The sequence below is a fragment of the Gymnodraco acuticeps genome, unplaced genomic scaffold, assembly GCF_902827175.1.
Source record: "Gymnodraco acuticeps unplaced genomic scaffold, fGymAcu1.1, whole genome shotgun sequence".
NCBI classification, from domain to species: domain Eukaryota; kingdom Metazoa; phylum Chordata; class Actinopteri; order Perciformes; family Bathydraconidae; genus Gymnodraco; species Gymnodraco acuticeps.
Window position 1 is genome coordinate 497,548 of NW_022990905.1, and position 16,566 is coordinate 514,113.

A 16,566-nucleotide genomic window follows, 5' to 3' on the forward strand; every position below is an offset into this window, starting at 1 on the left:
AACGTATTAATGTTGCCTCAGAAAATGTTGAATGAGTAGAAATATAAAGCATCCTAAGATAAAAGTACAAGTATGGAAAAATAGTACTTACATACTATACTTGAGTAAATGTACTTTGGTACTTTCTACCATTGCCTGTGCCAAAGTGACTTCCTCATGGTCCCTTGGAGGAGACACACATGTCACCAGCTCCCTCTGGTGGGAGCTCTATGAACAGCAACAGGTCTCCTCACCTGATGAGGATGATGACAGAGGGGGTCTGGGCCATGGCTCCGATCATGCTGCACACACAGATCACACACAGGAAGGTGAGGAAGGCCTGCTGACAGCCCGGACTGGGACACTTCCCCGGCAGAGCCACCGCCTCCTCACTGGAGCTGGATATACACGTGCAGCTGGTCAGGTTCTGACACGAGGACGAGAGAAGAGATCAAAGTGTTGTTATGGAGATCTACTGCACTGTGTGTATGCTTCCTGTCTTAAAGCTTGAGATGTCCAGTGTATAAGGTGCTGGTGACAGAGCTAATTGCAGTCCCTCACTCACTGGTTTGGTGCAGCCGGCGAAGCAGGCGGAGAGGTAGGTGACTCCGTTGGAGCCACAGACGGGGCTCACTGACGCGGTGTAGCAGTTACAGTTGTTGATGCACGCTGACTCAGGTCGCTGCCAGGACCGCAGCGTCCTACAGAGGGTCAAAGGTCACGTTAGAGAGCATATATATGTTTCTTTTTTTAAATGTTATTGTTACACTTTGTAGTTGGTCTGTACATTTATATGGTGTATTCGACAGAGTGACTGTTAAGTATTCACTTACTGTTTATGTTTTTTTCTACTGTTGATATATTTACTGTTTATTTATGTTTATTCTCTAATTTACTTCATACTTATTTCATGTGCACTGCCTCATTGAAATGGGGACAAACATATCTAATCTAATGTTATATATATATATATATATATATATATAATAATGTTTACATCAAATAAAAACTACCCCAGGATTTTCATGAAAATCTAACTTTTCTGTATCCAGATTTGTTTGGTTTTTCACTTTTGACTCTGAACAGTCACGGCAAATGATAAAAAAAACTATATTCAACACAGCGCTTTTCCTGTTTTAGCGACCACTCTGAGCGCTTTACAACACAAACCGATTGCAATTCCGTTTGCTTGATTGGGATTGAGCATTTTGATATTTACCTATCACCTAAAGCTGCAAAAAAATCAAGGAAGACATGGAAAATGCATTCATTACAATAAGGGACCTTTAACATCTTGAAATGTATGACTTTGGCTGAGATCTGCACTTTTAGTATTTAAAGATTATGTTCTGAATATTCAACCATTAAATCCTCACATCATAAAGTAACCAGGCCAAGCCAATATTTCCTTTCAGTGAAATTCGTAAAATAACTTCAAGGTTTCAGCGCTTCAAGTGCAGTGCTTACTGTAACAAGAATTTAAGTTGTTTGGTCCCTTACACAAGACTTGAATTCTGAATTAATAGGCCTACATGTAAACAGAAATGCTAGAAGACATAGCTACATTCCCACTTTGTTTTTGGGCATAGTTTTAGTATCCATCATGTTTGAAGTCCAAGTAAGGATATCCTGGGAGGAATATGTTTCTATAAACAAATACATAAGTAGGTTGCCCCTGCTTACTCGTTGCCGTAGGCTACAGTAACCCCAGCGACAGGTCCGGTGTCACAGCCCAAGAACAGGAAAGAAACGTAGCAGGCGGTGGACACCAGGTTGACCATCATGGCCATGCGGACAGCGCCCAGGGCCGACAGGTTCAGCTTCTTCACCAGCAGCCCCCCGAGGAAGATCCCCAGACAGGCACAGGGGATGGCTGTCATACCTGGGGAGGGAGGGACGTGGGTACGTTTCCAACAATTATTTTAATAAAATTTGCCTGAGAGAAGGTTTCTGTTTTCACAAATGTATTTTTTCATTTAGTTTGAAAATAAGGTTCTCCATCATCTTTATGACAAGATTATGCCCCGCCTACCTAGCAGCTGATTGGCCGAGGAGGTGGTGAGGTTGAACTGCTGCTCCAGGTATTTTCCCAGGAAGGCAGCAAAGCCAGCGACCACGGCGATCTCCATGCAGGCTGCCAGCGTGATGCAGCTGAACACTGGGTTGGACAGAAGGTGCCGGGTCACCCGCGGGATCACTGGTAGAATTGTGAAGAGAAAATGAAAAAAGGGAGTTATCATTTCTGAGATTATTCATTTACCTAATATTTTTTTAAAGATTCAAAGGTTTATTGGAACAGGAAGTAATTCCTGCCAGTGGCCATCAAATATGGTGGTTGCGGTCTAATTGTCAGTTTAGCTTAGGAACCTTACTAACGGAGTGAAATGACCCAGAAGTACCTCAGTGGCAGCCATGATAAGTGCCGTTCGAATTCTCCAGATTATAGGAAAGGAGCTTTGAAACTTCCTTTACAACCTCCTTTAGCTTAGGAAACACTGGACCTTCCTTTACGAAAGGAAAGGAGAAAAGGCTGTCCCACAATACCTTGCGGCCGCAACATTTACCGTGACACAACATTCGGCCTTTCACGGTTCAACCGATCGACAACTAGATGCGCTTATACTGACGTTTCAGAGAGAGGTCAAGAAATAGTGGATAAGAATAGCCGATAGGAGCTGATTTTTTGACTATTTGACTGCAACCGAAATCCTGCAAGTGGTCATTAAACAGTCATTTTAAATTTTGTATGTATCTTGTTTCATTTAATTGTAGGATTTTATTGCACATTCTTACTTCTCAAGTTTATAAATAATTATTTTTTAAATGTATCTTTTATTTGAAAATTGATCAACTGCCATGAAATCCAATTAGCCACCAGAATAAATTAAGTATTTCTGATGGAGAATTTTGCAATTTACACAATTGCTACACAAATGAGTTGGCAATGAAAAGGCCCTGACTTCTTCAAAAGTGCAACATACAATATAATTAAGACATAAAAAGAAAAATAGTAAATTCAGGAACGGGTACACTGTAAGAAAAAGTTTTAAGAGAGTACTTGTCCATGGACAAGTGAGTTTGGCAATTTACTTGTCCGAATACATTTTTCACTTGTCCAGAATGACATCTTTTGGATTTTAACGATTCCGGTTATGCTTTTCGATTCTCGATTCCGGTTCTTTGAGAGGGTAAAAATAAGTCCCATGCCAATTTCACTGGGAGAAAAATCTGTATTCCTATTTACAAATCACTTCATACTGTTTAGCTTTGTTACGGTTATTGAATACAATTATATAAAAATAATCTCTGCATTGTTTAGTTGGTTCTAAGTGGTGCAGTTTGAGAATGTGTCTCCTCTGATGTTACACTGCAACCTGCCTGTGAGACAGAGTCCAACCACACAGTCTGTCCATCACATGTCCTGCAACACATCTGCTGCAGCTGCCCAGCTGCTCACTGTTTGTAAAAGTAAATAAATAGTATTTTCATTTCAATAATGTACTTTCTATACCCTGCTTCATAAACAATACTGACCTCCCTGTGCTCCTCCGAGTCTGTCTCACAGTCCGGGGATGTGAGGACAGCGCGAGGACACAGACAGGGAGGCTGCTTTACTTCATAAAGGAAATGGCGGTCAATATTAACAACACAGGAGCTAAAACGCTTAATAACCTTCATTACGTGTTGGAGAAAGAACATAAGAAAGTCTGACAAAGATGAGGCTGTTAAACGGGCAGTGGATCGCTGTGTGTAGAAAGAGAGAGAGAGTGTTTTTTTTCCGCACACTGGGGTAATATTTAAAATATAATAACATGACACAGGATGTACAATTAAAATTAAAAACTGTACAGTGAAATTAAATACTGCTCATTGTAATAATATATAAATATATGGACTGTAAACAGATGTTATATCCTTCCCAGTCTCTCCCCCTCACGTCTCAGATGCTCACACACTGTGAGGCCGCTGTTAATGTCGAAGCCGTGGATGGCCCCGTTGGGTTTGGAGCCCTGATACTCGCTGAGGGAGGGAGGCAGCATGGCCTGCTCACTCTCCCCCCCGCTGTCCATGTCCGGCTCGCCCAGCGACTGGGGGAAGCCGAACATGAAGAGGGCCGACAGGAAGAGTAAGGCACTGCAGAGCAGGAAGCCACCCCACCACGCCCCGATCCAGCGAGGGTCGTCCGGGGTGATATCCAGCTTACCTGCAGGAGAGGGAGGGACATTTACACCATGGAGGGATGTTGAGTTATGTCAGGTAGAGGTGTCAATCGATTAAAAAAAACTAATTTTCAATAATCACAATGACATTAAAACTTTTGATAAATCATACATTTAAAATGTATTTTTGGAGAGATAAAACAAATACATGTGTGGTGTTGTAATAAAGAAATGCATGACAAACTGGTTTATATTCGATTTTTTGACTTCATTATAACATGATTTCGAAATGTTTCGCTTTAAATCCAACCATTTTCCGACACTGAGCTACCTCTTTGACAAAGCCACAGTTACAGAGAGCCGCTGTGATCACCCTCTCTATAGTGTGTGCTACAAGTATGGATGTATTGTGGCTGCCTCTATCATATTCTGAGCACTATCAGTGGCAACGGCTGCTTTATTATGGGTAGCTCAGTGTGAAGAGACTTGGCTTCATAACAGAAGGGTTGCTGGTTCAAGTTCCAATCAGACCGGACCATTTGTGCTGTACTGTGTGTGTAAAACAAACAGACTGGAAAACTGGATTTCCCCTTCGGATCAATAAGGGTTAATCTCTCTGCGCTGTAATTGCTTGAGGAAGCTGGGATCAGACTTGGTAACGTGATTATTTTGCGTTCATTTTAAGGTGTAAATGAATTGCCAGCGCCATCATTTTGACAACAACATTGACATCAACATTGACTGCCCTAGTCATACAATTTTAAGAAATTGCATTACAATACTTTGGTGTTCTTAATTTCCTCCTTAGGATCTTAAGAAATATAAGTATTGTAAGTGAAATTAACAAATGAAAATATTTATTTGAAGAAATACATAAAGTGGCCACTTACTGGTATCGATGAAGACAGCATCGACGTAGACTTTGGTACAGACAGAACCTAAGATGAAGCCACAGGCCGGGCCGAACACTAATGTGGAAAATAAAATACCTGCAAGACAGAGAGACAGAGGAAGAGAAAATCAAAAATTCAGTCAGTTAAAATAGAATGGAACAGCTGTATTGTGTATTAGTTATTTAGCCTTCCCAAACCTGAGCCTCACGCGCCGCCTATGGGGGATGTGCTAGTGACTTATCCGACCGGCCCACTTCGGTACCGGCCCATCGGGATTCGTCCCGATGGCCAGTCCGCCACTGCACCCAGCCCACGTAAACTGTCAACGGGGGGAGCCTCGCTGCGGGGAAACGGTGGACCTGGTGTCCCGATCGGAGTGGGAATACTAATAGTAATAATAATCCGTGCATTTTATCCATTAATTTCCCCAACATTGTGGGGAAAAAACACACGTTTAATCCATGTTGGTGTACTACAACTACAAACAGCATCGGTTTGTTTTCTCATCAGGAAATGCAGACCGGCACAAACAAACGATTTTTAATCCTCATTCTCACGATCATTTAATGTATCATATGTTCGCCGAATTGACATGAAAGCACTAATAAATGTAGTTTCATCCACTTGAGTTTACAACTACAAAAATAATCGATTTGTTTTTATATCACATCCGACTGGAGGAAATTCAGCAGCTCTCACTACCGATTTTTAATCCTAATTTAATCATCATCTTCACCACTATCATTTATGTTTATGTTCGCCGAATTTACATGAAAGCACTGACAAATATGAATATACTGTAGTCAACTTCATTACAACGTTATTAACGTGCCTAAACCCAGTAATTCACCATTTCTACGCATGACAACACACTTTGTCCGTGTTTGGCTCTCTCGCCGCACAGTGAAGCGTTCCCGCATTGACGTCACTTCCGGCTTCCCCCAAAACTTCAAAATGAGTCGAAGGAATTTCCCCGCGATGTTCGAAATTATTGATATTTAACGGAACGGTATCGCTTTTTCTTTTTTAAACTGACGATTCGAGATGACTAGTAGCCCAATATTTCATTGCACAACAGTTGTTGGGATGCTGTCATAATAAATTATCATTACACCTGGGTAAAACAGAGTCCATTCTCTTCGGTTCGAAACATAATCTCAGCTAATCCGACGACTTCTCAGTTGCAGTGGGCGACATTATTGTCACAAGTAAGAAGGAAATTACATACCTAGGATCTATTCTTGAGGCAAACCTCTCCTGTGACAAAATGGCATCCAATGTAATAAAAAAAGTCAATCAAAGAACTAGATTCCTATACCGGATCTCCTCTCTGGTAAACAAAAACACCCTGAAAACTCTGGCAGGAGCACTCATTCAAGGGTACTATGACTATGCTTGCACGTCATGGTACCATAGCACCTCCAAGGCGCTAAAAATAAAACTTCAAACATCGCAAAATAAACTGGTCAGACTACTGCTTGACCTTTCATCTAGAACCCACCTCACCTCTGCCCACTTTGACAACCTAGGATGGCTTAGAGTAGACGACAGAGTACAGCTACTTGCAATGGGCCTGGTCTACAAGATCCACTACACCTCTATGGTACCCATGTACATGTCAAAATTCTTCCCAAAGGTCAAGGAATACCATGATCATAACACCAGAGGGAGCTCCACAAATCATGTGAAACCCAGATTTGGCACAAAAAAGGGGGAATACACGTTTCGCAATTATGCCACATCAAGGTGGAACGCTCTTCCCACAACTGTAAAGGAAAGTAAAACTATACTTACCTTCAAAACCTCTCTTAAAGAGCACCTTCGGGGGAGAGCATTGCAAAACTGGCCCCGGTAATGGTACAAATCTCAACCTGTCGTTCAATGGACAGCTTCCCCCCCCCATCTATGTATATACTCGCATTTTAGACTCTGTTACTAACTGTATATCTGTAGACTTGGTATGTCTTAAATGTCCGGTTAGGATGTATTAGAACGAAATCTAAAATGAAAATTGTAAATAAGCAATCTGTATGTAAAAAACCACCTGTATGTAAATTGTAAATAAGCCATCTGTATGTCAAATATGTCTTATATGTCTTAAATGACATGATGAATTGGAAATGGAAAGTCTTTCTCTGGTCTGCATCCCCTTAACAATTGTATGTTTTGAGCTGTACTGTACTGTACCCAATATACAAGCTGTTAATAAACTTTTCAATCAATCAATCAATCAGTCACAGGCTCTTTAAGTACTTGAATTTAGCTTAGCCTAGTTGTAGAGTTAAAAATAAACTTCTCAAATAAAAGTATATCCACTGTTATGACCCAGTTAATTCAATTTATTATAGTCACTGCTTTTAAAATAGTGACAAACCAAAGTATGTTTATACTGTATATACAAAATATGTACACAACTGTATATGTTTATACCTCAGTTGTATTGGTTTATTGTTAATCATGTTTGTAGGCATCAGATCTTTCAATGTAGGCACACGTGCACTTTTAATGCTGATCTCCAAAAATGTTAGGGTTAGGGTGTAAGGTATGTATTTCACCAATCCATCACACACTAGGTAACCATAAATAAGCTAAGGAAATAATAAATGAGGTGCTTTTCCCCTCCTCTTTCAGCAGAGGGCAGCATTGTATCAGACCTGAAAATAGTCCAATACTTTAACATGTTATTACAGTTTTTCTCGATTGCTAACACACTAAAATTATACATAAAGCACAATTATTTTAACTGACACTCAAAGAGCAAAACATCGGCTCAAATCTCCAAAACACGTTTTCAGATTTTCACACAATTTGCAAATCAACATGGCACTTTTTGCAAACCACTGCACACGTTTCTCCACGTAAGACTCAGGAATCTGACATAAAGCCACGTGTTAGCAGGTTTAAAACACTGATTTTCAAAAAGCCTCACACATGGACCAATGATCAAGAAACACGTTCCACCTGACCAAACACCTGATAGCATAATTGTTGGCTCATCAATCAGGATGTTAGCACTATAAAAAGACCACAGGTGAGTACTTTCTTACAGCAACAATGGAAGTCAACATGGAAGCAAGAGCAAGAGGAAGAGGAAGAGCTGGGCTGAGAGTGAGAGGAGGAAGAATGAGAGGTAGAGGTAGAGCTGGAGGGAGAGGACGTGGACAAAGAAGAGTACTCTCATGATATATCAGTGCTTATATCTGTTGTGTGAAACGTATTTACTTCATTACTGTAATTGAATTGTTGGCATGTTGCGTACTATAACTGTGCACACATCCTGCACAATGTACTGTGGTGAACTTACTTTGATGCAACACAGACACTGACCGACCACTATGTCTTTGTTGTTTATCTGAAGGACTGAGAAACAAGGAGGTGGAAGGCTAAGGATGTTCAATGAGGCACAGGAAGCAGCAGCTACAAACTGGGTTTTGGCAAACAATGCATCACACTCAGAGAGATCTGAAGCATAGTAACTATGTGCTGAGATGCATGTTGCACAATGTTATCTTTGAATTAAATGTGATTTTTTTTCAACAACTCATTTGTATTTCTTCATTTACTGTATTTCTGTAAACTCAAGCAATCTTTCTCTGCAGAAACCTCTATGTACAGAGCATAGCCCATAACAGATGAAAGTGCTTTAGAGTATGCTCAGCAGTGTGTAGTTGGGTGGTCAAACAATCTGGTATTATGAATGAAGTGTGTTATATTTGGTGCTAAAGTTTGCATTTGGAAAGTGTTTATGTAGTTTTGAGTGCAGTTCTTCACTTAGCAGGAGAAATTAGGTGTTTTGCACTTTGGGTGTGTGGTTTTGTGAATTGTGTTTAGTGTTCTGAGAAACTGAGCAATTAAAACAAAAAAAAGTGTGTTAGCAATCGAGAAAAACTGTAAAAATGTGGTAGCAGAGCTGCTGCTGTTGAATCCACTGACGGAGACTGACATTCTATTCAAGGAAATATTTCATGACAAGGGGCGTTACATTTCATGCGATGTCTCCCACGACAGATTTATTCTGTGTCACTGTAATATGCGGCTCATAGGTTGCGCAGCGTAATTGATCTAAGACTAGATTATCCAGCAGCAGGATCATAAATAAGAGAGCAGGAAATGGGTTCTTAGTGTAAGAGCAGTGGGGAACCAGAGAGCTTTCCAGTAAGCAGCAGCAGACTGTGCAGAAAGGTGTGTGTGTGTGTGTGTGTGTGTGTGTGTGTGTGTGTGTGTGTGTGTGTGTGTGTGTGTGTGTGTGTGTGTGTGTGTGTGTGTGTGTGTGTGTGTGTGTGTGTGTGTGTGTGTGTGTGTGTGTGTGTGTTGCTGAAACTCAGTTATCCATGCTGGTGGTAAGTGGAACAATAGAAGCCTGATTGCTAATAAAGAGCCGACAGCAGAGGAGGCTGCCCCCCCGCTGATGGAACGAGAGGGACAGTCGGTTTTCTCTCAGGGATGTAATGATTGGAGCTGTGCTTTTCACCGCTGATAAATCTGAGAGCAGAACGACTGATTCATTTCTTTGGTGTGTTATCAATGCATTTCTAAAGATCAAATCTCCATAGTATAAGCCAGAGAAAGAAAATGGTTTCAACAAGGTTTTTCGATTATTTTATGCCAATTGAAATCTACGGAAGCCCTGGGAGGCAAAACGAAGACAAATTACTGGTGATCTATTTTATGTCGGATGATATTTATATTCCCTTCTCTGTTTATGCTTGAACACTGGTGAAGTTCTCCTTTGCCTCTTCTTACAAACAGCTGTTTCAGCCCAACAACACACTTTGTCCATTATTTTCAGTGTGTTTTAGGGTGCGTTCACACCTGCCTTGCAGGGGCGGACTGGGACACAAATTCAGCCCGGGACGTTCAGACGCACCGACCCACACACCGAGCCGCCGCCCACACATGCGGGCCACCTTTGTAGCCTACAGATAAATGATACATCTACTATGCTCATATACTGTATACTGTTATGGCTAGATTCCCCAGAGTCAAGCCATAACATAAAAGAGATGGACAACAGGAGTAAGGTGCAAAATGAAACCTTCCTTTAGTTAAGGTTTCTTAAAAATGTCCGTGTCATGTGTGAAGTGTGTCAAAGTGGCTGACTGTAGGAGTCAGTAACGTGAATGTACAATTGGGATTAAGGACAAAGTACAGCTAATGGGTATAGTAAAAAATGGTTGCCTGTGCCTGGCTGTAAACAAAAGTGCCAATGCACATGCAGTTCAGATATTCAATCAATGTTGAACGTTTTTTTCATTCTGGCTTTTTCAGCCCCACCCTTTCTTTTTTTACTGTTCTCCATCTTGTCTTTCTCAATTTCGCTAGCTAACTTACTGATCAATCATCAAACGAAGCTAGGGAGCTTGTCTGATGAGTGGACCTCTGACCATATTTGCCAACCTTGAGACCTCAGAAATCGAGAGCATTTCAAAACCACCGCGGGGGGGGGGGGTTAGTGGATCTCACCGGAGCTGTATTAGATTAACATCTACACATGCTTATCGTAGTTGTAAGTAGACTGTCTTGCAGCCTGTAGCACCATCCTTGATGGAGCTGGCTGGACCTGTATTTTTCAGGAAAGGAGTGAGCAGAGGGTATAGTTGTCGATTCTTGTTCTGTTTTCTGTGACTATCGGCTCACCCTCTTGCGCGCGCTACTAAAGAGACGCGCTACCACGGAAACCAAACAATGGTGTAGCTGTATTAAAGTCTGAGTGCAAACAGTCCTGAGTAAATCTGATTTTGTCAGAAATCGGGAGAAATGCGGGAGAAATATGACTCCGGGAGGAAACCGGGAGAGGGCAATGAAATCGGGAGTCTCCCGCGAAAATCGGGAGGGTTGGCAAGTATGCCTCTGACCCCCTGATCCCACTGGAAGCGTCTGCGCTGCGGCTGTGCCGCGCTGCGCCGCGCTGCGCCGCGCTGCGCCGCGCTGCGCCGCGCTGCGACCTCCTCCTGCGACCTCCTCCTGCGTCATAACCCACCAGGCGCGTTACAAAACGTTGCGGAAGCAGAGCGTCGTGTGTGCAGCCTCGCAGTTGTTGGATAAACATTCCACTTCCTGCCTGCGCTGCGCTGCGCTGCGCTGCGCTGCGCTGCGCTGCGCTGCGCTGCGCTGCGCTGCGCTGCGCTGCGCTGCGCTGTGCTGCGCCGCGTCAAAAATAGGATTCATCCTATATTTTAGAAATTCCTTGCGGCGAGGAGCTTCTGGGACGCTTCGAGCCGCGGCGCAGCGCGGCGCAGCGGGTCTGGTGGAATAGCACCCATTGACTAGAGTGGCCGCGATCGCTAAAAACGCCGCAGCGCAGACGCTCCTGGTGGGATTTAGGGGGTGACGCGGGCCTCGCCCTCTTTCCAATTGGATGAGATGACTCATCTCTCCCGGCCCAACCCCTTCAGTTCATCTATTAGCCTACTTTCGAATACATAAGATTGACAAGTTTGACAACCTATCAATAGCCCCATTTACATGGAATGCTTTTCCGATCGTATCCGATCACTAAATAAAGCGATCCACGTCCACTCGTATACATGGGCCAAGCATTAAGCTGATTACAATTTCACCTGTACCGAAGTGGGCCGATCGGATGGGGCAGTGGGCCGCGTCGAGTGGTCCGACCGGCCCACTTCGGTACCGGGCTACCGGCCCATCGGGATTCGTCCCGAACGTCCCGATGTCTTAAATGTCCGGTTAGGATGTATTAGAACGAAATCTAAAATGAAAATTGTAAATAAGCAATCTGTATGTCAAATATGTCTTATATGTCTTAAATGATATGATGAATTGGAAATGGGGGACCCTGATGTAAACAAGACGAAAGTCTTTCTCTGGTCTGCATCCCCTTAACAATTATATGTTTTGAGCTGTACTGTACTGTACCCAATATACAAGCTGTTAATAAACTTTTCAATCAATCAATCAATCAATGGCCAGTCCGCCCCTGCTGCCTTGTATAGTCTGGTTGAATCGAACCCTGGTGCGTTTAGCCGCTTGGTGCGGTTCATTTGGGTCGGTGTGAACACAATCCGAGACCTCTGAAGTGAACTAAACAACCGGACTCTGGTCCGCTAAAATATGTGGTCTCGGAGCGCTTGCTTGCGAACTCTGGAGCGGTTCATTGCTGGTGTGAACGCAGTCCGCACCAAAACATAGGACGCGTAGTATTTACGTGTCACAAGAACGCGGATGTCTTCAAAAATCTTTAGCGAAATAGTCTTTCAAGACATCCGCGGTTGTTTAGTTAAAGAGTGAAGCAGAATGAAGTGTTGAACAGTGTCGTGTAAAGTAAAAATTCTCCGTCAGCTAAATAAAAGTAAGGACACCTGTCGTCGGTGAAACGCCCCTCTTTACTGCAGAACGTCTCTCATTATACTGTATGTGTTATAATGTTTTTTAACGGACGTTGTCTGATTATATAATCATATGCGCGGGCCGCTAGTGTCTGTTGATCTCCAGATTAACAGCAGCATGAGAATAACCTGCCGAAAGTGTTGATGCTCCATGGCGGAGGTTTATAGTCCGTTCTGAAAAATGAAACAATGTAACAAACTGTGGTCTGGTGCGCACCAGAAAACGGACTATTAGGTGTGAACACACCAGTGATTCCCGCAGAAATGAAATATACTTTGGGGGAACGACTCGGGGTGGTGTGGGGGGGGCTTGCGTGAAAAAAAATCTCCTCAGAAATCTCTCAAAAATTTAGGAGCGGGGCTAGTCCTGGTGGGCTACCCAGGCTGAGTGACAAGGTGGCATCCAGGAAACTGAAATTTGCAGGTCACTGCCATCGACACCAGGAACTTCCAGCTGGCAAGTTAGTATTCTGGGAGCCAACACATGGGCACCGACCAAGAGGGCGCCCCACGCCAACATACGTGGAGGTGCTGAGGAAGGATGTGGGGGTGGAAAGCTCCACAGAGCTGGCCGGGTGTATGGAGGACCGTGAGGATTGGCGAACCCGTTGGCAAACTCGTCTAAGGACGACCTAGTAGTAGTAGTCCTTGATTGGCTCGAATTCACACCTTTTTAGGGGCGGGGCTAGTGATGTTGTCCCGGGGATGCTTAGGAGTTGATAAAGGAGATAATCCCACTGACGTCATCATTTGATTCCAAAAGTGGGTCTGGACTCGCGCCCATAGAGGCTGTTTACCAATATAATGGCTCCCCCCAAAGTATAATTTATGAGGCTCCCCCCAAAGTATAATTTATGGGTGGCTCCCCCCAAAGTATAATTTATGGTTTTTTAAGTTTTTTTTACTCACTGAGCACTCATTGCCACCAATGCAAATGCAAATGAGTGCTCACTGAGTAAAAAAATAAAAAAAACACACAAATTATACTTTGGGGGGAGCCATTATACTTTGGGGGCCCCCCAAAGTATTAACATGCTGTGGGAATCACTGCACACCCTTAGTGTTTTGGTGCAGAGATAAGAAATTTTACAACCTGTGACACATTTTTTTTTAAATATTGAAATTAAAAGCATCAATCTGGTGAACTTTGAGAGCAAAATGAAGAGATCTATGGATCTATGTGCTCTTTGCTTGATTCATGCCTTCCCAGTCCCTTATCACATAGCCTATAAGAGCATGGCGCCAGTTGTGGTAGCCAGTTGTGGTGAAGACATCTGACTTACTTGAACCGAAATGTCTACATGCATAGCAGAAGATGGCATCTTTTTCACATGAATATTCCAGCCAATCTCTGTTTTGAAACCATGAGCTGCAAAATGAGTAGCCTACAGGCGAGTTGGGTACTTTTTTTAAATATACCTGGGCAGGCTCTGTTTTGCCGAGGTCCTCTGGCACTTGCGGGCCGCTGAGGGGTGGCGGTGTTTGGGGCAACGAAGACGGCTGCGGCTGCTCCGCCTCCGCGGGCGAGGTGGGCAAAGCCGGCGAGTCGGACGTTATTGTCCACGACAGTGGCCGCGGGTAACGTAATGTCCCCATGATCTGAACTGTTATTACCTGCAGTAGATGCAGTGTTACTGCTGGCGATAAGGGCTGGTTGTTATAACCAGGGGTGCACATAACTTTTTTGCCCTGGTTCTCAAAGGAGCACCTGGAGATGTTGCTTGGTGCTCATCCTTAAAATGAAATAAACCGTAACTTTTGAGGGGTCTTGACTTTATTTGCCAGACACACGGCACTGAACACACATGCAGAGGTGAACACAGAACACACATGCAGAGGTGAACACAAGACAACATTAACACGACCAGTAATCCTACAAGCTGTCATCACTACCCTCCTGACTGTTCTCCTCACTGTCTTCCTCTCTGTCAGACATGGTAGCTGATGATGTAGGCCTACTTCTTTCTCTCTGGTTGAGTCTGCGATTAGCTGCTTGCATTTACAAGTCAACAGCTAGTTTTGGGTCGAAAGTCTCTGTTGTCATCTTAGACAAGTGGATGTAATCAAATAAGTATGTGAACATAACCAATAACCTACCATAGCCAATAACAAATTAATGTAACTTATTTTATTTGTGTTGTTCATTCATATCTTATTTTACCTTAACATTTATTTATGATTTTTTTTTTGTATCTCTCCAGTTTTAAAGGATATTTTTGGTTACTGTCCTATAGTATACATTGGAATGATTTCAAACCTGTTTATCCCAATAATTACAAAGGAGTGCCTTGGAAATATGTGTTTACATAAATTGTGACCAAACCGTTTGAACTTAGACTAAGAGTCCTTTACCTCACTGAGCTGTAGTTAACTTATCAGCCTCTCAGTTTGACTGGAGAGGACTCTCCCTCCACATTATTGTAGAAACATCTTCTTCTTATCTCCGTTAGAGCAGCTAGCACGGCACCAGATTCTAATAACAACAGCGCTGGTACCACCCTCCCTCTCTCCCTCGCTCACTCGCATTTTGTCTGTGAGCTGCGGGCGCCAGATAAGCCAACATCCCCCATTTTTATCACTTACAGCGCCCATCGTACAGGGCAAATGAAAGGTGGAACCGGGGTGAAAAGGGTGTTACATTTACTTAATTGTGAATATTGTTACATCAAGGCCGAAAATTAGGATGAGCCCCAACGGTCAAAATGTTTTTTTTCCTCCCAGAACTGCCAGCGCAGCACCTCCCCAGATCTGGCGCCCTAGGCGAACATCTAGCCAGTGCTACGGGCCGGCCCTGAGTTCATATCATGGTTCATATGCAACTCGCAAATATCTTTCTCTCTCTCTCTCTTCTCTCTCTCTCATCTCTCCTCTCTCCTCTATTTTCTCTTTTCTCTCTCCCTCTCAATGTTGGTACGCAAATGCGCTTTGTTTCAAATGACCCGGTGCTCTTTTTTTGGCGGAGGTGCGCATGCGCACCTGCGCACCAGTTATGTGCAGCCCTGGTTATAACCATGTTCTGATGTCCATCACTGACTGCTGTGTATGCACCTTGCAGATGACGAACGCGCAGCGGCACAGGTCACGCACACCTGACATAATAATAACGTTACTTACCGTTTAAATTGACCAAATAAATGTTATTTAACCACAATTACAATTTATTTAATTTCAACTAAATTCTTCTTCTTATTCTTCTTCTTCTTATTACTACCATTATTATTATTATATATGTAATATTTTTAACCTTTTTTTTTTTTTTCACTTTTCATTTTTCAAATGAGGGTGCATAACGACTCAACTGAGGGTGCAATGCACCCTTATGCACCCCCGTAGGACCGGGCCTGTACCTTTTGACAGATTTGGGGTCTTACAGGGGCGCAGTCACCCACATAAAAATAATAAACAACTCAAATCATTACAGTAAAAAGCCTCAACCATTATCACAAAACATGTACAGTATGTTTGTGCACTTATTGTAAGTCAATTTGGATCAAAGCTAAAGGAAATGTTATGTAATGTAAGTTATTCATATCCATAAAGGTGGATTTGACAGAAAATGTCACAATATTGTCAATTAATACACTCATAGTGTGACTGTGGCTGCGAGGGTGTGCGGTTGTCTTTCAACCAGAAGGTTGTTGGTCGGATCCCTGTCAACATGTCGATGTGTCCTTGGGCAAGGTACTTAACCCTGAGTTGCTCCCAACGGTGAATGAATGTGTGTAAATACTAGTTTCCAAGGGCACTGCTCAGTATGAATGAGGAGAGAAAGGGTGAATGACCTGTAGTATGTAAAGCGCTTTGAGCGCCTTTGTAAAGACCTGATAAAGCACTTTATAAGTACAGTCCATTTACCATTTAGTGTCACACATATGTCAGTCACACGATAAGCCTGAGAAACCTCTTACTATCAGGTAGCAGTCAATGTCATTGGTTTTGCAGATATTTGATCATAAAGCAAAGTTTAGGACAGATAAAGACAACCGATAGAATGTATTTATTAATGGGGCTATATACCTTATAAGGTTTTTACAATTTATCCTTTTGAGACCATTAGTGTCTGCATAGAATTCATCCTAGAATAGAAACTGAAACGAATAATAAATTAAACAATACAAATATACTTTAAATACGATTCTAAACACAACCTAGCTTTACTGTGTGATGAGGATAGAGCCTGGAGTGGCC

At 42.8% G+C, this 16,566-nt stretch overlaps 1 protein-coding gene across 1 annotated transcript in view; it reads right to left on the minus strand.

The window, feature by feature from the left end:
* LOC117557811 (solute carrier organic anion transporter family member 3A1-like) overlaps nt 1–16,566 on the minus strand; it is a 59,374-nt gene that overhangs the window by 13,617 nt on the left and 29,191 nt on the right. The window contains 6 exon segments of the mRNA XM_034233754.1: nt 234–406; nt 545–680; nt 1,663–1,861; nt 2,012–2,176; nt 3,917–4,183; nt 5,030–5,128. Of these exon segments, the coding sequence (XP_034089645.1) occupies nt 234–406; nt 545–680; nt 1,663–1,861; nt 2,012–2,176; nt 3,917–4,183; nt 5,030–5,128 (1,039 nt within the window).